The sequence below is a fragment of the Rattus norvegicus genome, chromosome 12, assembly GCF_036323735.1.
Source record: "Rattus norvegicus strain BN/NHsdMcwi chromosome 12, GRCr8, whole genome shotgun sequence".
Classification (NCBI taxonomy): domain Eukaryota; kingdom Metazoa; phylum Chordata; class Mammalia; order Rodentia; family Muridae; genus Rattus; species Rattus norvegicus.
The window spans coordinates 37957222-37981985 of NC_086030.1; the positions used below are offsets into that span (position 1 = coordinate 37957222).

General features: G+C 45.7%; 1 protein-coding gene across 12 annotated transcripts in view; it reads left to right on the plus strand.

Moving 5' to 3' along the window:
- The window catches only part of Mphosph9 (M-phase phosphoprotein 9), a 70612-nt gene that overhangs the window by 20780 nt on the left and 25068 nt on the right, over window positions 1-24764 (plus strand). For all 12 annotated transcript variants that reach the window (XR_005491618.2, XM_063271174.1, XM_039089226.2 and 9 more), the window contains exons 7-15: window positions 776-869; window positions 3244-3347; window positions 7672-8126; window positions 9053-9208; window positions 13225-13312; window positions 14494-14709; window positions 18271-18318; window positions 19288-19352; window positions 21056-21157. Coding sequence is in view for 11 of the 12 variants with exons in the window: in XM_063271174.1 (XP_063127244.1) it covers window positions 776-869; window positions 3244-3347; window positions 7672-8126; window positions 9053-9208; window positions 13225-13312; window positions 14494-14709; window positions 18271-18318; window positions 19288-19352; window positions 21056-21157 (1328 nt within the window). In the remaining variant the exon portion in view is untranslated. The remainder of the gene's footprint in view (window positions 1-775; window positions 870-3243; window positions 3348-7671; window positions 8127-9052; window positions 9209-13224; window positions 13313-14493; window positions 14710-18270; window positions 18319-19287; window positions 19353-21055; window positions 21158-24764) is intronic.

Consider the following 24764-nt stretch of genomic DNA (forward strand, 5'->3'; position numbering starts at 1 on the left):
GTGACCTGACACCATCTCTGGTTTCCTTGGGTACCAAGTCCGTAAGTGGTACACAGGCACACATGCAGGCAAAACACCCATACAAATAATGACGATTTTACAAAACTCAAGCCCCCAACCAAGGGCTGGGTGATGTAGCTTATAGTAAAGTGCTTTTCTAGCCCGGCTGACCGGGTTTGATCTCCAGCACCAATGCATGCACCGGGCAGCGGGAAGATGAGGTTTAGGTAATCCTGGGCTCCAAAGCAAGACCTGTCTCAAAGAAACCAAAGAAGAAGGGTTAGGTGAAACTTGTTGCCCAGTGTGCCCAAGACCCTGGGTTAATGTTGTCTACAAAAAGCCCAAAGGTAATTTATTATTTGAAGTTCATGTTACTAATTTGTGGTTTTGAGTCATTTGATTTACTGAAGTTGTGATGATATAAACAGACTACTAGTTAAATTTTTTTTTTTTTTACTTAGTGACTAATTCCAGATTTCTCAAAGCCCTGCAGGAAATCGATAGTAAACTGTAAATACATTTTGGTTCTCAACTCGTATATTACACCTGCCCTCAGCGTTCTCTCTCCTTAGAACCCTCTAGCTCCACAGTGACCAAAACACACAGGGACGCCTTTGAGAGACGAGGCAGGGATGTTCCTTCTCCGCACTGTGATTTTGCAGTGGTGGAGAAGCGACAGTCTCTCCTCACAGCCTGCCTGGATTAAGTCCCGGCTCAGCAGTGTGTACACAATGTGTGTAGCCGCTCACCAGTTGTCCTCTTTTGTCTCTTGCAGTCTAACCTTCCTGCCGACGCTGCACGTCCTTGTGCCTTTTACCTCAATAAGCCAGCCGAAAGCCCAAGTTCTTGGTCGTCTGATTCAGGGACAGGTAGGGGACTTCAGTTATTGGAATAAAATGTTTGGAGGCAAGTCTCACTTTGCAGTCAGTCCTGCTGGCCTGGGACTCATTCTGCAGATCAGTCTGGCCTCAAACTCACAGAGGTTTTTCTGTCTCTGCCTTCCCTGTGCTGCGATTAAAGACTTGTGCCAGCACATGGCCTGAACTTAAATTTAAAAGAAAAAAATTAGCTTTTTTTTTTGGGTTCTTTTTTTCGGAGCTGGGGACCGAACCCAGGGCCTTGCGCTTCCTAGGTAAGTGCTCTACCACTGAGCTAAATCCCCAGCCCCAGCTTTTCTTTTAATTTATGTTTATGAGTTTTTACTCACATACGTAACTGCACCATGTCTGTGCCTGGTAACCTGGGAAGCCAAGAGAGGGTATTGGATCCCCTGGGACTGGAGTTACAGATGTGAACCACCACGAAGGTGCTGGGAACTGAACCTGGGTCCTCTGGAAGAGCAGCAAGTGCTCTTATCCACTGAGCCCCCTCTCCAGCCCCCTAGAACTTTATTTTACCCGCAGCATACTTGCATTTCCCACTGTGCGATTAGAGGCACGTGTAGTGCCTGGCTTCTCCAGAAGCAGTGCTTGGCTGTGGTCCATTTGCTGTGAATTTGTTTCAAGTTCTGTGAGGATGGGTTGAAGCAATGCATCCGTAACAGTTTCAGAGAGCTGCAGAAATCTTTGCAGTCTTTTTCTGTTAACTCTACAAGGATTCAGCGAGTTCAGAGCCTCTGCAAGCCGTGGTCAGCTATTCTTTTTGTGCTGGATGTTTTTTTTTTTTGCTGACTCCCCTGTCTTCGTTTCCCAAACGGCACATCCACTTAACCATTTGAATTAGCTTTGCTTTAACAGAAACAGTGGGATTCCACCATCTCTTCTCATTTCCACTGCTCCAGCTCCTGTGGTGTTCGCTCTGCCTGTCTTCCTTCTGAACAGCCTCCCTGCTGTCATTCCACCCTCACCTTTTAGTCTGTGGGCAACATGGTAGCCAGAGTGCTCCTTCTGTACTGGGGACTCCACGCAAAAGTCTGCCATGGTTCCCATTTCCTCAAAACAGCAGCCGGAAACTTTACGGAGACCCGCAAGGCTCCCCAGGATAGAGCCGATTGCCTCCTGCCTGTGCGGAGAGCCTGCTCACTTCTGCCAGGGCTCATGTGAAGGCTTTGCCTTAGCGGCCTTCTCTACAACAGGAGGATCTCTCCTAGCTGTTACTCTCTCAGGGAAATGGGCCTTGCCTGTTTGAAAATAGTTGTTCTCCCCCAGAGCCCCCCCTGAAATCACTAAGTCAGTGACGGGGATAGAGATGCAGCTCTAGGAGGGACTAGGGGACGCTAGACATGGCGGCACACACATTTACTCCCAGCACTCGGGCAGCAGAGGCAGGTCGGGGACCAGCCTGGTCTACCGAGTGAGTTCCAGGACAGCCAGGGCTCCACAGAGAAAAGCTGTCTTGAAAAGAACCCAAAGCAAACAAACAAATAGATGGCTTCATGTAGCCCAGGTTGAGCTGTTTGCTATTTAACTGACGAGGACTTGAACTCTGCTCCTCTGTGGCTACTTCTCCAAGTGCTGGCATTATAATGGTGTGCCAGGATGCCTGCCTTGTGTAATTCTAGTGCAGGAACGCAAGGCCCGAGCACTACGTGCATGTGCGCGTGTCTCTGTGTGTGTGTGTGTGTGTGTGTGCGTGTGTGTGTGTGTGCGTGTGTGTGTGTGCGCGTGCGCACATGCGTGTGAGCTCGAGTGCATATAAATACATGTATGTCATGCATGTTTGCACATGCTTGTTGAAGCTGGAGCTCAGCCTGGGGTGTTGTTTATTAGGAGTATCTACAGTTTTTCTTTTTTCTTGAGACAGAGTCTCACTGTGTAGTCCTGGCTGGCGTAGAACTCACCATGTAGACCAGGCTATCTTCAGACTTACGGTGACCCTCTTGCCTCTGCCTTCTAAGTGCTAGGATGACAGGTGTTTGTCACTATACCCATATTTAATATAGAACTTGAACTCTCTACGTTGATTTTATGGAAATCTGTATTTATAAAGATTTTCTTCAAAATAAGTATTTAGTTATTACTAATTCCTTTTGGTTGTTTATAGTTTTGCTGCAAGGTTTTACTGCATTTGTTTGTTTGTTTGGGGGGATTGATAGCAAGGGCATCCCTGGTGTGTGCGGAGGTCAGAGGACAACTTGTGGGCATCAGTTCTCTCCTTCCATTATGTGAGTTCCAGGGATAGAACTCAGGTTGTCAGGCTTGGTGGGCAGAATTTTTAATCCTCTGAGCCCCCTCACTGTCTTGTGATTGAACTGTCTGTCTAGGACCCTTCCTCACTCCTTTCTGTTCTCTGTGTGCATGCCAGGGCTGACTTACTGGAAGCTGGAGGAGAAGGACATGTATCACTCTTTGCCCGAAACATTGGAGAAGACATTTGCACCATCTCCTGCAGAGAGGCCACTGAGCCAGGTAGTACAGGTACCCTATGGGTGCCCGGGTGCTTGCGTGCTGTGATTATAGATAACTTTGCCACCATAGACTTTAAAATGCTGGGGGAAGAAGCTTAGGTTTGAGGTCAGGCTCTCTTTCAAATTACATCTCATCTCATCTCATTTCCTATATGATCTTAAAAAGGTTACTTCAAAATGGAAGTAAGCTAGATGTGGGGTACCATTTTCTCGATCTTAGCACTAAGTCTGTTGAGGCAGGTGAGTCACTGTGCATTGGAGGCCAGCTTGGGCTACATAAGAAGACCCTATCTTAAGAAAACAAACACTGGGGTTGGGGATTTAGCTCAGCGGTAGAGCGCTTGCCTAGCGAGCACAAGGCCCTGGGTTCGGTCCCCAGCTCCGGAAAAAAAAAAAAAAAAAAAAGAAACACAAGGGGTTGGGGATTTAGCTCAGTGGTAGAGCGTTTGCCTAGCAAGTGCAAGGCCCTGGGTTTGGTCCCCAGCTCCGAAAAAAAGAAAAGAAAAAAAGAAAAGAAAAAAAGAAAAGAAAAAAAAAGAAAGAAAGAAAAAAAGAAAACAAACACAAAAATACAGTCTGGGGAGAGCAGTGTTTGCCTTGCAGTCATAGTACCCAGACCTAATTTCCAGAGTCTGTATGAAAGGCCTCTAGCAATGTCCCCCTCTTCTCACCACAGCTCTGAGGAGCTGGAGCAGACAGTCTCTGTGGCTGGATGGTCATTTGGTCTAAACTAGTGGGCAAATTCCAGACCAGTGTGTTCCAGAGAGTCTGTCTCAGAAATAAAGGTGTATGGGACAAGAGGTATGGGCTTCACATAAATATGCATTTACACACACACACACACACACACACACACACACACACACACACACACACACACACACAGAGAGAGAGAGAGAGAAAAAACCAGTAGGCATTTAATTTCAAAAACATTAGCTCAGTATTTTTATTCTGTTGGTTGGTTTTGTATATCTGTGTGTGTGTGTGTGTGTGTGTGTGTAGTAGGTTATTGGCAGTTAATTTCTTTGTTTTCCTAGACCCGATGGTGATTTCTGTCCTTTTACAATTCCCATTAGATGCATTTGTAACATAATTTGAAGCATTTAACTCACAATATTTTCTCCAAGAAATATATTTTGTTTCTTTTACTTTTTTAGACAAGCTCTCTTGTGTCCCCACCTGACCTTCAGCTCACTATGTAACTGAGAGACCATAAACTCTGTCCTTTTGTGCTCCCTCCCGGTCTGGTGTGTGCAGTCCTCTCCCGCCTCACTGGTAGGCTCTGATGAGTAGTGAGGAGAACAGCATGGGAAAGGAAAGGTTTACCTGAGCAGCAGCACTTGGGGTGCAGCTCAGTGGTAGAGCTCTTACATGTTTCAAACCCGTGTTGATCCCCAGAACCTCAACACAAAGAGCCCCTCAAAATACCAGGAAACACAGTGCCCCCTCCAAAAAACATAAGCACACATACAGACATGAGAGTGGGAGCAAAACAAAACAAAAGAAGAAACAACCCATGTGTGATTGGTGGGTGACATGGAACCATGGAGACAGGTGGATCCCTGGGAGCTTGATGACAGCCAGTCCTGCCTGCTTGGCAGAACTGTAGCACAATGAGAGACCCTGTCTCAGATGGAAAAAGACGCTTAAGAATGATACCACAGGTTGCCTCTGCTATTCACACACACATGCACGCACGCACGCACACACACATGCATACACACATACATACACACATACACAGGAATCCACAAACACGAACAGTTAGACAAATACTGATTTTGGTCAGTTGTGTGCATTGGTGCCTATGGTACTAGCTAGCTGCTTGGCAGACTTTAGTGGGAAGATCACACAGGTTGAAGAGTTTGAGAGCAGCCTAGACAACAAACCTGTATGTAGTGTGTGGTTTCTACTATTCTGCTCTAAGCTCCGAGCAGACTGGGCTACTAGCCACCGCCCTGGTTCCCTTGGATCTGTGGATGAAAGACACAACATACACATTCGCTCGTATGTAACCTGCCTTATGGCTCAGTGGCCGGGCCCTTCTAAGCCTCCAGTGGCTGGCCTGTCCTTCCCTTTGCTCCTGGCTCAGCACCTAAATCTGCACTCAGCTTAGCTGTGTTTCTAATCGTCCACCTGCTGCCCCAGGCCCAATCAGGAAAGTGGCCGATGGCCACTCCACCCGAGGTCTCACTTGGCTGAAGGCTTTCTCTCCCTCTGAAGCATGGAGAATTCCCTTTCCTCCTCCTATGTCTCCTAGCTTGCCTGCAGGAACCTGGAAGTCTCACCTCTTCCACCCAGCCATTGGCTGCTGGCTTCTTTATTGATTGATCAAGAACCAATTGGGGAACAGGACCTTCATCATTCACATACGATTCTTGATCAAAGCATCAGAACTACCCCCTTAGACCCATTCCAGCACTCACATAGCAGCTGGAAACTGGACCCAGGTTCTCTGCAAGAGCGACAAGTGCTTTTGCCTACTGAACTATCTTGCCAGCCTGTTTGTTGTGACAGGGTCTCATAGAGTCTACTGTGGCCTGAAACTCAGGATGTAGCTGCGTATGACCTTGAATCCTGATCTTCCTGTTCCTTCTTTTCCTGTTATGGGGTTGTAGGTATTGCTCAGCTAAAACTTGGTATTTTTAAAAATAGGAGAGATTAGGCTGAAGAGATAGCTCAGAGTACTGGATGTTTTTCCTGAGAACCCAGGTACAGTTCCCAACACCTGTACGTCAGCTTACAACTGTGTATATAACTACTTCCCAGTGACCTGATGTTGTACTGTGGCCTGCAAATGGTGTACTTTACTTCATGCAGGCAAAACACCCATGCACACATTAAGAAAAAAAAAGGCCTCCCACACAATAGGGTTCTTAACCCCTGGGCTATCCCAGCCCTCAGTGGTTCTTTTGAGTAGGACTATTGGTCAGTTTTCCATTGCTGTGAGAGAGTATGTAAAGTAAGCAATGTGAAGGACAAGAGGCTTATTTTGGCTCATGGTTTCAAGTTTTCAATCCATTGTCACTTGTTCAAATTGTGTTTGGGTCTGTAGTGAGGCCGAAGATTATAAACAGATTGACGAAAGACTGCTTCTCTCATGGAGGCCGCAATGTAAAGAAAAAGAAAGGCCTGGGTTCCTAGGGTTTATGTCAGGGACACACCCCCATCAAGGACACGCCCCCTAGTGACCTACTTCCTTCTACTAGGCCCCACCTCTTAGCATTATTTATCAGTTGGGACCAGGTCTCATCCTCTGAGCCTTTGAGGGACAGTGAGGCTCCGGATCACAAGGGTGGTATTTGTGGACTGCTAACTGGGCCCCAGTACCCCTTAGTCTTTACTGTTAGGAGATAGGCAATTTTCTATTCTGGAGGAAACATAGCCAGAAAGGACTTCAAAGCTGACAATATTAATCTGACATTTTAGATTTTCAGTTTAGTTAAAATCTTTCATGATTTTTTTTTTAAGGTGATGATCTTGATAATGGATTTTTTTATTGTTGATTAAATGATTTTGTTCATTTGTTTCTTTTTGATTTTCTTTTTTTTTTTTCCGGAGCTGGGGACTGAACCCAGGGCCTTGCGCTTGCTAGGCAAGGACTCTACCACTGAGCTAAATCCCCAACCCCTCTTTTTGATTTTCTTAAGACAGAGTTACTCTGTTTGGCCCTGGCTATTCTCAAAGTTACTCTGTAGATTGGGCTGGTCTCGAACTCAAGAGATCTGCCTGCTTCTGCCTCCTGAATGCTGGGATTAAAGGTATGAGCCACAACCACCCTAGCTTTTGTTTTAAAAATTTTTTAAATTATTTATTTTATGTATGTGAGTACACTGCAGCTGTCTTCAGACACACCAGAAGAGGGCATCAGATCTCATGGTTGCTGGGATTTGAACTCAGGACCTCTGGAAGAGCAGTCAGTGCTCTTAACCACTGAGCCATCTCTCCAGCCCCTTGTTTTAAGTTTAACCGTTTCTTCTTTGTTTGTTTGTTTTGTTTTTTCCGGAGCTGGGGACCGAACCCAGGGCCTTGCGCTTCCTAGGTAAGCGCTCTACCACTGAGTCTTTGTTTGTTTTTAAGTTTTAAATACCTTTAAGTTTAATGCTCGTCATGGGATGAAGTGACCATTGCTATCCTATTCTAGAACAAAGAGAAATCAAGCAGCTACTTGAGAGGGACCTCACCTCTGCTTCCATCCCCATTCATTTACTGAGTGGTCCGAGCATGTTCTGACCTGCAGAGCTAAAACCCACTTTCCTGACAGCCAGCGTGAGTCAGCCTGGGCTCTGAGGCCACAGCTTGATGCTTATTAATCTTCCTTCTAGGTCCTGACTCTGGATCCGGCCACACACAGGAAGCCAAAGGAGCAGGCTGCCAGCATCCATCCCCATAGCTTTTTGAATACTCTCGATGACAGAATATCCTTTTCCCCAGACTCCGTTCTGGAACCAAGCCTGTCTAGTCACTCTGACATTGACTCGTTTTCACAAGCAAGTCATAATGCTTCTCAGGTATCTGGGTTCCCCAAATATCCGTCAACTACGAAAGCATCGCCTGTGGACACTTGGAAAAGCCATGCATTCCAAAGTGAAAGTAGGACCAGTTCCACGATCCCTTCACGCTACACCATCACTAGCAACGATATCTCAGTCAAAACTATAGACGAAGAAAACACTGTCACAGTGGCCTCAGTCAGTCAGTCCCAGCTTCCAGGTACAGCCAACAGTGTCCCAGAATGCATTTCATTGGCTTCCCTGGAAGATCCTGTGATGTTGTCTAAGTATGTATTTCAGCGACTGGCTTATACTGTTATTAGACTTATGATGTCTGATTGAATGATGAAAGTGATTTCTATTGGACCACAGCAATATAAAAATCTTAATGAAATATAAGTAATGTGTCTTTTTCTTTAACTATTGGCAGCTTTGTTGAAGTGAAAGATAAGGCTGGGTATGGTGGCACGTGTCTGTAATTCCAGCACTTGAAGGGTGGAGGCAGGTGGATCTCTGTGAGTTCTTGGCCAGTCTGGTCTATCTACTGAGTTCCAGGCCAGCCAGAGCTGCACAGATAGACCCCGTCTCAAGATCAAAAACAAAGGTGCTGACAAAGGCTAGTAGATGGGAGCTAATCAGAGTGCTTCTATGTCTAGAGCACATGGGGCATCTGCTGTGCTTTCTGGGGCGAATGGAGCAGCAGGCTGTACTCTGGCTCTGAGAATGACTATTGGTGTTTGTGTCAGCTGCTTTTCTCATCACTGTGACCAAGTACCTGGTTATAGCTTCTTAGGGAGGAAGGGGTTATCGTGGCTCTCAGTTTGAGGGGATACAGTCCATCGGCATGGTGGCTGGGAGGTGGGCCTGAGACAGCTGCCGACGGGATGCCTGAGGTCAGGAAGTACAGAGAGATGACGCGGGTGCTAGCATGCTTTATCCTCTTTTTCCTTTTTATTTAGTCTGGGATTGGTGCTCCCCCCACTGTCCCCCACATTCATGGCGGGTCAGTTAAACCTCTCTGGAAATGCCCTAAAGACACACCTCTGTGTCTCCTAGGTGATTTCTCTCAAGTTGCCAGTGAAGATTCACTGCCACAGGTCCACCTCTCTCAGTTGAGTCTGAAACACATGGCTTGAATCATGAGACCGTGCCCTTGCTTGTCTTAAGGGGTAGAGGATGCACTATCCTAAGAGCCTCTTTTCCTTACCGACAGGATCAGGCAGAACCTCAAGGAAAAGCACGCACGACACGTAGCCGACCTTCGAGCTTATTATGAGTCGGAGATAAGTGCTCTGAGACAGAAACTGGAGGCCAAAGACATTTCTGCTGTCGAAGAGTGGAAGAAGAAAAATGAAGCTCTTGTGGACAGGTGAGACTCCCATAGAGCTGATGTTTCTCCAACTTGGGTCGATTTTGTCCTTAGAGTATATCATGATGGGGAAGATGCTGGAAAAATAGGTGCTTTGCATCTGAAAATTTAACACAAAAGACATGTAGACCAGGACATATCTAGAGACATGAATGATATTTTTTTTTTTAAGATTTATTTATTTATCATATACAAGTACACTGTAGGGGTTCAGGATTTAGCTCACTGGTAGAGCGCTTGCTTAGCAAGCGCAAGGCCCTGGGTTCGGTCCCCAGCTCCGAAAAAAAGAAAAGAAAAAAGAAAAAAAAAAAAAACAAGTACACTGTAGCTGTCTTCAGACACCAGAAGAGGGCATTGGATCTCATTACAGATGGTTGTGAGCCACCATGTGGTTGCTGGGAATTGAACTCAGGACCTCTGGAAGAGCAGTCAGTGCCCTTAACCATTGAGCTATCTCTCCATCCCATGAATGATTTTTTTTTAAAGGTTTGAACTTAGCCTCATTAATTCTCTCTAAGAACTGACACAAAGCCATGCTTTTTATGTGAATAAGTCTCTGAAGAAGGTGGAGCCAGCACATGCAGAGAAATGTCATTTGTAGGATACTTAATTCTGTGGAGTTCCGGGAAAAGTAAGAAGCCTGGAATGTGGGCTGGTGAGATGGCTAAACAGGGAACACACTTCCCACCAAGCTGCCGAACTGAGCTTCATCCCTAGGACTCACATGGTGGAGGGGGAGGACTGGCTTTAAGTTGTCCTCTGACCTCTACACGCACCTCACGTGTGCGCGCAGGCATGCATGCTTTGTACCAAAAGAAAAGGAATGGAAAGAAAGAGAAAGAGAATGGTCTAACTTTTACTTATACTGTTCTTTTATTTATTTTATAAGATTTGTTTCATGTACACTCGCTGTCTTTAGACACACCAGAAGAGGGCATCAGATCCCATTACAGATGGCTCTGAGCCACCATGTGGTTGCTGGGAATTGAACTCAGGACCTCTGGAAGAGCAGTCAGTGCTCTAACCACTGAGCCACCTCTCCAGCCCTCTATCGAATTCTTTTTGTGTTAACAGTTCTAAACGTATTTTTTATGTCCTTGTCATGAATAACTTTACAGTCCTATGGTTCTCTCGAGCCTGTGGGGCAATTTTGCCGCTCAGAGAGGCACAGGGATGCAGGGGAGGATGCTCTTGGACTTGCCTTTGGGACTGCTCTGCTCGCTTGTCTGTGATTTCCTCTTTAGAGCACTGTTTAGTGTTATAGACCTGGTGAGTCCATGTGCTTAGAATTCAGAGGGCTGGAGCAGGAGGAGGTTTAGGTGAGCAGTGAGAGCCTCTCTAAGGGGAAAACATGGGGGACCACAAATACTTAGTGAGTAGTTTAGAACTAGGCCATATTAGTTCTTGTGTTGTTGACTTGGGTGCTTGAGGGGCCAGAGAGTCGGCTCAGTGGTTAAGAACGCATACTACAGTTGGAGGAGGTCGTCCACACCTTTAATTCCACCCACCCTCAGGAGACAGACGGATCTGCAAAGTGAGTTCTAGGATAGCCAGAACAGAGGACTATTGCCTGGAAAGAAACCAATCCAAAACAAAACAAAAAAGAACGTATACTGCCCTTCCAGAGGATCTGAGTTCAGGTTTCAGCACCAGGGTTAGGTGGCTCAGCTTGTCTTTAACGTCAGCTTCAGGGGATAATGTTATGGGGAGCTCACTAGAGATGATCACTCAGACACCGTGTGTAGCCAATTGAAAGTCTTTATTCAAGCTGGCTGGAACTACACTCAAGTGTTTATGGGCCTCGCCGTGGCCTTGAGTGTCCAGAACAATGGGTTTTTAAGGGCAGAGACCTCCTCCAGGCATCTCCTCCAGGCAGCTGCAGAGTAAGCAGTTGGAAGCAAGCAGTTCTAACAGAGGCTAAGATAAGTTAGCTAGGACATCCTGACCTTTGGGTCCTAGAACGGAGTTGGTAGTTTTCCATGGGATTTTCTATCAAGGAGATCAAATTCTAATTTAATCTGGGAACAGCCTCAGCAAGAATAAAGGATGGGGGACCCTCTGCACTGTCTTTCCCCATTTTAATCTAGTGCCCTCTTCTAGACTCTGGACACTAGTGTACACATGTGTCTCTTGTGCATACACACACACACAGTTATCTTGGGGCAAGCGATGGCTCTATAGTTAAGAGCATCGGCTGCTCTTCCAGACAAGCCTGGTTCAGCCCGCAGCACTCTCAGAGCGGCTCATAGCCATCTAATTCCAGTCTCAGGAGATCCAAAGCCCTCCCAGGCACTGCAGTACCTAGTGACATGGACATTCACGCAGGAAAATACCTGTACACCTGGGATAAAAATCTCAAAGAATCAATTAAAAAATAACATAATAAAAGTGTAGCATTCACAAAGGATTCACAAAGCTCAGGGCTGTGAGGTGATTCAGTTGGCCAAGTGCTTGCATTGCAGTGCAAGGATGCAAAATGTAAAACAGAGCTGGGCACGGTGGCCCACTAGTAACTCTGGTGTCGTGGAGGTGGGGACAAAAGGATCCCAGCACTCGCTGGCCTGCCACTCTAGACAGGCCAAAGAGAGATAGACACTTTCTCAGAGGCGGTGGCTGACAGTCCTGCAGATGACAGCTGAGATCCCTCCAGTTTCTTCACACATGTATACGCTCCACAAAAAGAACAGTGCATTAATGTTGTTTGAAATAGCTCAGAAAGGACGCTGTGCCCTGACTTCAAACGGCGCAGCTCTTTATATCCTTCCAGAAATTGTAACGCACACTTGTATGTCCAGGCAGATTTTTCCATACTAACATCAAGCCATTTTGTACAGTGCTCTCTATGTTAAAAATACAAAATTTAAATATCAAATTATGTTTGATGAATTCACTATGTGCAGTTTGGTGGCTGAAATCTATTAACATTGTTGCGTAGCCATCCAGCTCCAGAATAGTCTTTGACTTGCAAACTCTGGGTGGGGGTACCAGATGCCGGGCCTGGCAACTCGAGCTTGATCCCTGGAGACTACATGGTGGAAGGAAAGAAGAAAAGATTCCTGCAGTGCGTGTGTGCACACACACACAGATACACAGACACACAGACACACAGACACACAGACACATACACTAGCAAGTATGCACCCCCCCAGCCCCCACTGAATAAATAAATAAATGAAAAAATGAAAAACAAACCCCTGAACGTCTATCCTGGAGATGTAGCTCAGTGGGTACGGTGCTTGCCCAGCATGTGTGAGGTATTAAGTTCAGTGCCCAGCAGTCCTCCCCAGTGTAAACATATAAATGTTGGAAAAAGAAGAGTGACAAAACAGACATTAGTAAAGAACTGAAGCCTGTACTCATTAGATGGTCATCCCTCCCTCCCTCCTTTTCCCTGGCCCCGTCACCTCTGCTCTCTGCGTCTCTATGACCTTGCACAGACTGCAGGTAAAGTCCCGGTGTTTATCATTCATGGTGGGAGGGGTGGTACTGGGAATGGAACGCAGGCTCCGCAGAGGTTCGATATGTGTTTTGTTGCTGACAGGCAGTGACAGATTTCCTTCGCTCAGCACATCCTCAAGACCGGGGCACGGCATTACAATGTCCTCTACTCCAGGCCCAGCAGTCTTCCTCATACAAATGCCACATTAGGGTTTCTGCTGAAGGACACGGTTCTGTCCATCTGCTTTTGCTGCTGTGCATATTTCAGTATCTCGTCACATCTTAACGTTCTCAGTTTTCCCTCTGGTGCTGATAATGGAACTCAAGGTCTCATGCTGTGTTCTAAACTAGAACCTTCCTCTTGATATGTCCTAGGGATCGTTCTGATCATCACTTTACCCTTTTATCTTTAGATACTAGACTATTGGGGTACAGCTTTGCCAAAGTGGTGTCCTGGGCGTCGGCTAACATTGGGGAGTTTGCTTTATTCTACATATCGGGAAGCCTCTTGGGTTAGTTTAATGCTCTTAAATGAAATTATTTTGTTCTCTAACTGATTCTAAATTTCTGTTTCCTAGATGTGGCCAGCTGGATAGTGCACTGACTGAAGCTACTAGTCGAGTGCGAACCCTTGAAAAGAAGAACAATTTGCTAGAAATAGAAGTGGTATGTGCTCGTTTGAGGGCTGGCTCTAGTGCACGGTGTTTGAACGTGTGGATCATTGCAGCCTCAGTCTTACTGGCTGGATGTGTAACCAGCAGTGCAGATGCTGGGGTTTTTGTTTGTTTTATTTATTTATTTATTTATTTTGTTTGCAATAAAGTTTCTCTGTGTAGCCCTGGCTGTCCTGGAGCTCAGCTCTGTAGACCAGACTGGCCTTGAACTCACATAGATCCACCTGCCTCTGCCTCCCAAGTGCTGGGACTAAAAGTGTGAGGCACCATGCCTGGCTCATATATTCTTTATATAGTTCTTTATAAGCAAAATTTTGGTTAAAAAAATGCCAGTTTTGTTCTGTACATTGTCTCTGCTTTAACGCCTGGTTCTTTTCTGGGTAGAATTCAGGTCCTTGCTAGGCCAGGCCACTGTCACCCCAGCCCTTTGTTGCTTTGTTCTAGTTGACTCTGTCTAACTGGTAAACTGCACCAGGAAGTTAGGGATTAGTATGGCTCTTGTTAATCTTATTTTCTGATGTTTTGTTTAGAGTTCTTGCTGTGTTATAGCTTAGAGTGGTCTTGGGCCTGTGGGCTTAAGCAGTCTTTGCAGTTCAGCCTTTCAAACCAGTGGGATCGAGGCACTGGATTGAACCCAGCCTTAACCTTACATTTGACATCTATGGCCTGGCACCTATATGGTATTCCAGATATAGCCATTAAGTGAATGCTAACATGTGCAATGCATTTTTAATTTTGTATTTTCAAAGAGTATGGTTAAAAAGCCCCCATCCCTGGGGTTGGGGATTTAGCTCAGTTCGGTCCCCAGCTCCAAAAAAAAAGAAAAAAAAAAAGCCCCCATGCCCCACCATACTAGTCTTGAGCAGTGTATTCTAGGACAGTTTCATAACTCCTCTGATGTTTGTGGTTATTTTTTTCTTCATTGGGGTGATTCACGAACAGTCCTGCCTATGTGGCTGCTAGAATCACTGTATCCCGGTGTCGTTGTTTTCTGTGCCTACCTTTGGTTAACCTCGTGGCATTGTTTCGTTAGAGTGGTCCTTTCTAGACTCTGTCCCGGGACACAACAAAATGTGTCCATCTGTGTGCTTTGTTCTACTTGCATATAACTTTTAGCTAATTCCGAGGCACCTTTTTCACTTAGAGTGCTTTCTCTCCGTCTTTACTGTGCAGAGTGACTTGAGAGAACGCTTCAATGCAGCCAGCAGTGCCTCCAAAATTTTGCAGGAACGAATTGAAGAGATGAGGACAAGCAATAAAGAGAAAGACAACACCATCACGCGGCTAAAGTGCCGGCTGCAGGATCTAGAAGAAGCCTTTGAGAATGCTTACAAGCTCTCAGATGATAAAGAAGCCCGGCTGAGACAAGAAAACAAAATGTTTCAAGATGTAAGCAGCCAGCGCCGGCGCTCAGCACCGTGCTGCTCTCTGACCTCCTCAGACAGAAGCAGCTTAAGGGAGAAAGGCTTGATTCTGGCCTACAGCTCAGGACCGATAACTCGTCATGAAGGGGAAACCAGGGCTGTAGGCAGGGAGAGAGTGGTGGCAAGAGCAGGAGGCCGAGTGGTCACATGACAGTCAATTAGGAAATAGAGAGTGAGCAGGAAGGTCACCCAGGCCGTAAAATCTCAAGGCCCAGCCCTTGTGGCTCCCTTCCTCCAGGAAGTCTCCACAACCTTCCCAAACAGTGCCAGTAGCTTGGGGACCAAGTGCTCTAAGTGACACCTGTGGGGACCATTTCCATTCAGACCATAGCTGGTTGAAAGTAGTGTGTTAGCTCATGTACTGTGATGACTTTCCTAGGCACATTTTGGTCTAAGCTCTAGACTCTAAAGTAACTGCTCGTAGTTCCAGATAGCCTCTTAGTGGACGTGGTCACAGGAATTCCGCAGCAGGAAGTCAGCTGTAGAAGGCGGCTGAGCTCCCTCCCTCTTCTCTTTCTAGTGAGTCAACTTTTGAGCTGTAATAACCTCTGTGTTGTGAGCCACCATGTGGGAGCTGAGCCATCTCATCAGCCCTTGATTTTTTTTTTAAAATCTGATTATGTATGTGTATGTATGATGCATGCGTGTGGGCACACGTGTGGAGGTCAGAGGACAACTTTCAGCAGGGTGACAGGTGAGGGCCCTTACCTAGAAGACAAGATGAGTTTGAGTCCCAGGACCCACAAGTATTCCTCTGACCGCTACATAGCATGATATGTGGCTCTTCCACAGTGGTCTACAAGGATTGAGTTCAGACTTGCGCGTCAAAAGCTCGTACCTCAGGAGCTGTTTGCTCAGCCCAGGTCTAAATTTTTTTTTGGTTTATTTTTTTTATTCTGTGTGCACGAGTGTTTTGCTTGCATACATGTGTACTGTGTGCTTTCTTGGTATGTACAAAGACCAGAAGAGAGTGTCGGATCCCCTGGAACTGCAGTCAGATGGTTGTGTGCTAAGTGGGTGCAGGGAACTGAATCTGGTCTTCTGGAAGAGCAGCCAGTGTTCTTAGCCACTGAGCCATCTCTCTAGACCTCAGGTTTGAATTTTTTGATGTTGATTTAATTTCATGTAAAATTGGATTCATAAAACATTGATACTGGATTGGCTTCCAGGTTGTCTCTTCATAAAGTTTCTTTATATTTCACTTTATTTGTTTGTATGTTTGCATATCTGTGTATGTCTTCACACATCCACATATCATGCTATGTAGAAGTCAGAGGAATACTTGTGGGTCCTGGGACTCAAACTCATCTTGTCTTCTAGGTAAGGGCCCTCACCTGTCACCCTGCTGGCTCTCTTAAAATTTTAATATCTGGATTCTTAAGTTGTGGTACTTAAGTCTGAAATCATTCTTGATGTCTTCCTGGTAGCTGAGGGCATATTTTTTCCCGTGGTCTTAGACTTTACTGTCATGGAATTCCACAGACCTGGTTCCTCCAGTCTGAATGGAAGCTGGACTGGTGGTGAGATCCTCACATTGCCTTGGTAATTCCACAGGCTGCAGTTGCTCTAATCTGTTTGATCATGGCCTGTGACCTCTGCCTCCCGCCTCTGTTGTGGGCAGCTGGTCTTCGTCACTGGTTTTTCTTTCTGTTCTCCTTAGAATTCTTATTACATAGATGTTGGAGTTCACATTGATTCTTTAACTTTTAAATCTCTTTTTCTTATCTTAACTGTGTTTGTGTTTTGTTGTTTGCTTGTTTTTAAAAGACAGAGTCTCTATTATATAGTCCCTCACTGTCCTGGAACTCACTGTATACACCAGAATGGCCTCAAACCTAGGACATCTGCCTGCCTCTGTGTCCTGAGTGCTGGGATAAAGGCATTTACACATCCACTCCAGCGTTTTAATAGATTATGCGTGTGCGTCACCTGCATGCAGCACCTTCAGAGGCCAGAAGAGGGTGACATATCTCCTGGGACTGGAGTTGTGAGCCATCCTGTGGGTGCTGAGAATTCAACCTGGGTCCTCTGGAAGGACAACCAGTGCTCTTACCCACTGAGCTATTTCTCTAGGCCTGGGCGCTTTTGAAAAAGCCCTCTTGAGGCAGTGACTACCCTAAATACTCTGTTCTATTCTAATGACTTCCCACCCCACCCACATCCATCATTTTTTAAAATGTGCTTTTATTTTCAGCCCTGCCTTCTGTTCCTCTCATTCCCTTCTTAGGTTTTACTGTTCAGGCCTTTTCTATATGGAAAAGTGCATTATCTGTTAAGATTGACTTTTTCCAGGCTAACCAGAAAGGAGCTTGGCTGGGAATAGACCTAGAGTCCTCCAGAAGGGCAGCAAGTGCTCTTAATCCCTGTACCGTCTCTCAGAATTCCCTGCGACTCCAGCTCCTAGAGATATAGTGCCCTCTCCTAGCCCCCCAGACACACAAACACACACACACACACACACACACACACACACACACACAAATTAAAAAGAGAAAAGGGGCTGGAGAGATGGCTCAGCGGTTAAGAGCACTGACTGCTCCCCCAGAGGTCTTAAGTTCAAGTCCCAGTAACCACATGGTGGCTCACGACCATCTGTAATGGGATCTGGAGTGTCTGAAGACAGCTACAGTGTACTCATATACATAAAATAAATAACTCTTTAAAAGAGAGAGAGAGAGAAAGGAGGTCGCTTCGTAGCCATAGGCAGGGTGGCTTACTGGTGGGCAGCATCCTTGGAGTCAATGTGTGACTGAGGAGGAGGGAGGGAGAACTAACTGTCTTAGTTCCCGTGGATCTGTTCTCTTGGGCAGATCAGTCTTTGTCGAGACTTCTCTGCCATTTACCTGCCAGGCCTAGCACCCAGGATCTGGTGTCAGGCAGAAGAGGGCAGGAAGGCTCTTGGGCAGGAGCCTTAACCTAAGCCCCCTTTTCTCCAGTGTGTTTTGCATGTGCCTTCTCATGTGCCTGGCAGCCCTGAATGGCAGCTGGTTTGGGCAGTCATCTCGTGGCACAGGATGTGGCAGGGCCTGGGATTCCTGTGTCCTCTTAGACATGTTTCTGTTATTTTAAAAACCATTGTCGTACTTTCTGCTGTAGCAGTGTGATCCTTCCTCATCGTGGGCCTTTCTGGGGCGCTCACCGTGTAAGGTCCGACTGGTCTCAGATTTGCCATCCTTCTCCTGAATGCTGGGATTACAGGGCTATACCACCATAGGCATTTTTAAATAATACTAGGTGTTTTGGGCATGATAGTTTTAGTCTATAAAATAAATGTAGGATAGTCTAATAAAAGTTTAAAAGACAGCACAAATACACTTTACTATTATGTTGAGGGCTCCTATTGCTATTCTACTTTTAAATGGTTTCAGCCTTTAAAGGCTTTCAAACATTCTGTCAGGAATCGACCCTTTCCCTCTTCCAGACGCATTACTTCTCTGTGGGCCTTTCCTTACTGACCTGGGCAGTTTGAGGAGTGCTGTTTTGGGTCCTGTCTGGTTCTGTCTTCAATTATCTGTTTTCTTTGCAGCTCTTAGGAGAGTATGAGTCCCTCGGCAAAGAGCATGGGCGAGTAAAGGTAAGGGGAAGGGCTCTGATCTGGGCTCTTCATAGGGCTTTCCATAGTGCCCTCCATAGTGCTCTTCATAGTGCCCTCCATAGGGCTCTCCATAGTGCCCTCCATAGTGCCCTTCATAGTGCCCTCCATAGTGCTCTCCATAGTGTTCTCCATAGTGCCCTCCATAGTGCCCTCCATAGTGCCCTCCATAGTGCTCTCCATAGGGCTCTCCACAGGGCTGTCCATAGCGCCCTTATTCACATACTCTATCGAGAGCTGTTTGAAACAGTCCATGTGTTTGCCCTTCCTGTGTTGATATCTTTATTTTCAAATGTCTGCCCTACTTGACTGACACATTTGTGAGGTCTGTTAATTTACCAAATACCATTACATGGCTGTTCATTTGATATGGGTTGAGAAGAGTTTATCGCATATACTTAGATGACCATCTACTCCCTGTATGTGCACTCAAAGCGGTAGTTTTATGGGGTAGTAAACATCTGTACATTGTATCCGTAGCTGAAGCTCTGTTTGGAGCGCCATGTCTGGTCTCCGTGAGTCCCCACAGTAATGCCGTAAGTGCTCCCAGCCAGTCTGCTGAGTGACTAGGACATTATGGGTTTGTAAGGTTCGTGGACCCTCTGTAGATACAGCCAAGACTGAGCTCATCGTGCTGTACATCTTTCAAGGTTTTTGTTGTGCTGTTCTGCTAAGCCTTTGGACCTAAGATCCCTCTTCCTGTGAGTGCGCTACTAGTTAGGCAGGCATTGGGCTGCATCTGTTAGGGTCGCTGGGCGGAGCCAGTGTCTCCACTGTAGCTTCCCCCTGGAGCTGCCCAGATTGGCTCCTCACCTCATGCCGTCCTCCCGAGTTCCATTGCAGTTAACCGCTGGCTGTTTAGCCTTGCGTTTGCTTTCTGTTCCACGTTCTGAAGTAGAAGGTTCCATCTGCATGCTTACCTTCAGTCATGTAAACCCTTTCTCCCCTTAGGATACATTAAACATGACCGAGAACAAACTGCTTGACGCACATACTCAGATTTCTGACTTGAAAAGGTAGGTGTCCTCCTAATAAAGCACACTCTCATGGTCCTTGGTGTTTGTATGACAGTGAGGAAAAGAAACTCCCGAGGACTTTTAAAGCCATTTGACATCTGGTTATCCTAATCATCCTTGGACATGTAAATGCATTACATTTTAGCTGAGGAGATTTTTTTAAGTGATTAGAATATATTGGTGGTTGAGTCTCAAATATGTGCATTTCTCCAGGATTATTATTTTTTTTTGCAGCATAATGAGAAGTCTGAATGAGGTCTGATCATAAATGATCCATATTACAAATGATTAGAAACATCTAACCTCGGGTTGGAGAGGTGGCTTGGTGGTTAAGAACACACACCACTCTTCCATAACACCCAAGTACAGTTGCCAGCACCATGGAGGTGCATTGCAACCTCCTGAATAACGTGTACATGTACACACTATTAAAACTACATCAGGGCTGGAGAGATGGCTCAGCGGTTAAGAGCACCCAATTACTCTTCCAGAGGTCATGAGTTCAATTCCCAGCAACCACATGGTGGCTCACAACCATCTGTAAGGAGATCTGATGCCCTCTTCTGGTGTATCTGAGGACAGCTACAGTGTACTTGTATAAAACTACATCCTTTTTTGAAGGAATATCTAAAGTGACCTCCAAGCATCCTTTTTATAGTAGTGTTTGGGTCAAATCCAACCCCAAGGTTAGAGAGTCACTTTAATCTGAAGGAGTCACACAGAAAAGAGCAGTAAAGTGTCTGACCTGCCATCTGCCTCATCCATTCACTCCTACCGCCAGGTTAGAGTTGTTCCTTCCCTAGCTTGCCAGTATTCCCTCAGCCATCCCGCTGGCCCCCAGACAGTTTTAAAGAATGCAAAGAGGGGGAGTGAGCATGATGACTCCCCCAGATCCCACAAGGTGGCAGAAGAGAACCGACTCCTGAGAGTCAGTTGGCCTCTGACTTCCACATATACACGCACCTGCCTCAACACACACACACACACACACACACACACACACACACACACACACATTCTCTAATTGAAATAAATGAATTAAAATAATAATAAAAAAGGGAAGGCTGTGCTAACTGGAAACGGTTGGCTGGGGTAGTTTTCTTCTAGTGAGAAAATTGAAGGGAGCTTTTATTCTGCACGTGGTACAGGGATGAATTACTGCTTCATCTCTGGACTGAAAGTTGTTGAGAATATTTTTTATTATATATTTAATAAATTATTTTAATTAACAAATATATATTTAATAAATATTTTTATTGATTAAAAGAGCCTTTGCTTTTAAAGATCAAGATGCTATTTTTTTTTTATTTATTTTTTTTCTTTTTTTTTTTTTCGGAGCTGGGGACCGAACCCAGGGCCTTGCGCTTGCTAGGCAAGCGCTCTACCACTGAGCTAAATCCCCAACCCCTAAATTTGATTTCTGTTCCGCTTGCTTCACAGAAGCCTGATCGTCCTTTTTTCTGCATGTCTGTGAGATGCTGCTCTGCAAAGCCCCATGTACTTGCTGCCCTGGCTATTTCTGCTGTTGTTTGTTTGTTCTAACTTTCTTCTGACTTTTCACAGTTTAATGGTGCCATTTTACTATAAAGGAGGTTTCTGCGCAGCATCCTTCACTGCCTTCCTGAAGGGGGACGATTACGTCACATCTGGTAGTTGAGCTGCGTTTTCGATGTGTTTAATTTGTCTAATTGCTTTTGACCTAGGATGATCTCAAAACTTGAAGCTCAGGTGAAGCAGGCGGAGCACGAGAGTATGCTGAGTCTTCGCCACAGCGCTAAAGCTCCCACGAGGCCATCCCGGGCCAAGTAAGTGACTCCACTCAGTGTCCTTGCAGGGTGGCCTGCTATTAATCAGAAAGCTGGCGGTGAATTATCTATAGTCTTAGATGTACATTAAAGTCACAATGGCTGCATGGCATGTACATCCCTACGAAGGAGCATTTTCGAGGATTGGAAGGGCAGAGTCAGGTGGTGTGAGAGCCTTGGGCAAGCGTTGTGTTCCCGACACTGTCCCCACCACTCTTCATGTGACCATATTTATCTCCAAATGTATCACTCTGTCTTTTTTCGTGTAGGCTACTTTCAAAAAGGTTTATTTCTTTTTGTGCAGGTATATACACTCAAGTTCAGAAGTGGGCGTGGGGTTCCTGAAGCTGGAGTTACTGGTGGCTTCGGGCCATTGGACATGGGTGCTAGGAGTCACACTTGGGTCAATTGTAAGAATAGTGAGCTCTGAGCCATCTCTCCAGCCCTAAGCAGTTTTCACTTAGTCATATATGAGATTACTCTTTTCAAGTGTTTCTTCTTCATATTTCCATCATTTTCTTGCTTGGCTTTCCACTCCAGAATCTTTTTGTTGTCTTTGTCCTTTTACTGAGGTAAATGTTCAGTTGGACAGTTTTACCATTAACTTGCCCATCTCCATTCAGTTTAGATGACAGCCAGGCATGATGGCACACGCCTTTAATCTCAACATTTAGAGGCAGAAGCAGTTGGATCTCTATGAATTTGAGGCTATCCTGTTCTACATAGTAAGTTTCAGACCAGCTAGGGCTACATAGATACAGTAACAAACATCACTGAGAACAGCATATTCCTTTCTATAAACTGGACTACTTTGCTAGTCTGCTGACCTTTGTAATGTCCTCCCACAACCTGACCTCCATCATCTTTCTGATGGATGTAGTTCCACATTGTCTTGTTCTCTGGATCTTTGAAAAGGAGGGAAACAGTGTCCTGAAGTGGCGTATGCCTTTAATTCCAGCACCTGGGAAGGAGAGGCAGGTGGATCTCAACACCAGCCTGTCTACATAGTGAGTTCAAGGACAGCCAGGGCTACATAGTGAGACCCTGCCTCAAAAAAAAAAAAAAAAAAAAAAGAAGGAGAAGGAGGAAAAAGAGAATGAAGACAAAGATGAGTAAGAGTAGGAGGAGGAAGAAGCAAAAGAGCAAAAGAAGGGAAACAGGAAGAAAGGAAACAAAACCTTGATTGTGAGAAGCAAAGCCTCGAGTTCTTTTTATGGTTCTTGCTTCAATTAGAAGTTGCAAAGGGATGGAGCTTCATCTTAGCAGCTGCCTCGCCGGCGACATTGCAAAGGGAGCACAAATAATGACCTACAAGAGCAAGGTACTGGACTGAAGCATGTTTTAAAGCCTTAGCACTAAAATCCAGTCATTAGATAGATGTTTTTAAATTTTCTATTTATTTACATCCCAAACGCTGCCCTGCCTCCTGGTTCCCCACCTTACAGAGACCCTCCCCCACTCCCCTTCTCCTCTGAGAGGGTGGGGGACCCTCTGGGTATCCCCCCACCCTGGTACATCAAGTCTCTGCAAGGGTAGGTGCATCCTCTCTCCCACTGAGGCCAGATAGGGCAGCCCTGTTGGGGAATGGATATCACAGTCCTACTACAATTTTAGGGAGAGCCTCTGCTTCAGTTGTTGGGGGGCCCACAGGGAGACTGAGCTCCATGTCTGCTATATAGGACCCAGGGGCCTCACTCCAGCCCATGTGTGCTGTGGTTGGTGGCTCGGTCTCTGAGAGTTTCCAATAATTGGTTGTGGGTATCTCTGTCTGTTTTAGTCAGCTGCTGGGTAGAGCCTCTCAGAGAGGATAGTTAAGCTAGGCTCCTGTCTGCAAGCATAATAGTATCATTAATAGTGCCAGAGACTGGTGCTTGCCCATGGGATGGATTTCAAATTGGCCAGTTACTTCAGTCTCTGCTCCATCTCTGTCCCCGCATTTCTCTTAGACAGGGCAAATTTGGGGTCAAAAGGTTTGTGGGTAGATTGGTATCCTTATCCCTCCACTAGGAGTCTTACCTGGCTACAGGAGATGGACTCTTCAGGTTCCATGTCCCCACTGTTAGGCTTCTTGGCTAAGGTCCCCCACATTCACTCCTGGGAGCCCAACTCCCAATCTCAGGTCACTGGGACTTCTAAAGATTCCTCTCATCCCCACCCCTGGCAGGTGCAGGTTTCCATTCATTCTCCTGACCCTCTAGGTCTCTCCCTTGTGTTCCTATCCACCCGATCTTGCTTCCCCTCCCATTCCTCTCTCCCTCCCCTCTCCCACCACTTCCTTTCCTCCCTCTGCCTCCTCTGATTATTTTGTTCCCCCATCTAAATGTGATTGAAGCGTCCTTGCTTGGGCCTTCCTACTCGTTTAACTTCTTTGGGTCTGTGGGGTGTATCATGGGTAATGTGTGCCTTTCGGCTAATATCCATTTATCAGTGAGTACATACCATGCCTGTCCTTTTGGGTCTAGGTTACCTCACTCAGGATGGTATTTTCAAGTTCCATCCCATTTGCCTATAAAATTCATGATGTTCATGTTTTTAATAGCTGAATAGTATTCCATTGTGTAAATGAACCACATTTTCTATATCCATTCTTTGAGGCGACATCTGGGTTGTTTCCAGTTTCTGGCTATTACGAATAAGGCTGCTATGAACGTAGTGGAGCATGTGTCCTTGTGGTATGGTGGAGCGTCTTTTGCATATATGCTCAGGAACAGTATAGCTGAGTCTTCAGGTAGAACTATTTCCAATATTTTGAGAAACCGCCAGGTTGATTTTCAGATTGGTTCTACAAGTTTGCAATCCCAGCACCATTTTTTGAAGGTGCTTTCTTTCTTTTTGTCTGTTTTTTGTTTGTTAGTTTTTAAGGACTTATTTATTTTATGCATGTGAGTATACTGTTGCTGCCTTCAGATACAGCAGAATGGGGAATCCGATCCCTGGACAATTGTGAGCCACCATGCGGTTGCTGGGAATTGAACTCAGGACCTCTGGAAGAGCAGTCAGTGCTCTTAACCACTGAGCCATCTCTCCTGAAGGTGCTTTCTTTTTCCATTGTGTAGTATTGCCGTCTTTGTCAAAAAATCCTACCAGAGAACTCCTACAGCTGATAAACTTCAGCAAAGTGGCTGGATATAAAATTAACTCCAAGAAATCAGTAGTCTTCTCTATACAAATGACAAATGGGCAGAGAAGGAAACGAGGGAAACAACACCCTTCACAATAGCTACAACTGATATAAAATATCTTGGTATAACTAACAAAGCAAGTGAAAGATCTGAGTGACAAGAACTTCAAGTCCTTGAACAAGAAAGATAGCAGAAGATGGAAAGGCCTCCCATGCTCATGGGTCTGTAGAATTAACATAGTGAAAATGGACATCATACCGAAAGCAATTTACAGATTCAGTACAAAGTCTATCAAAATTCCAACACAACTTTTTACAGACCTTGAAAGAGCAATTCTCACCTTCATCTGGACAAACAAAAAACCCATAATTGCCAGAACAATCTGAACAATGAAGGAACTTCTGGAGGAATCACCATCTCTGACCTCAAGCTGTACTTCAGCGCAAGAGTGATAAAAACTGCATGGTGTTGGTAGAGAGACAGTT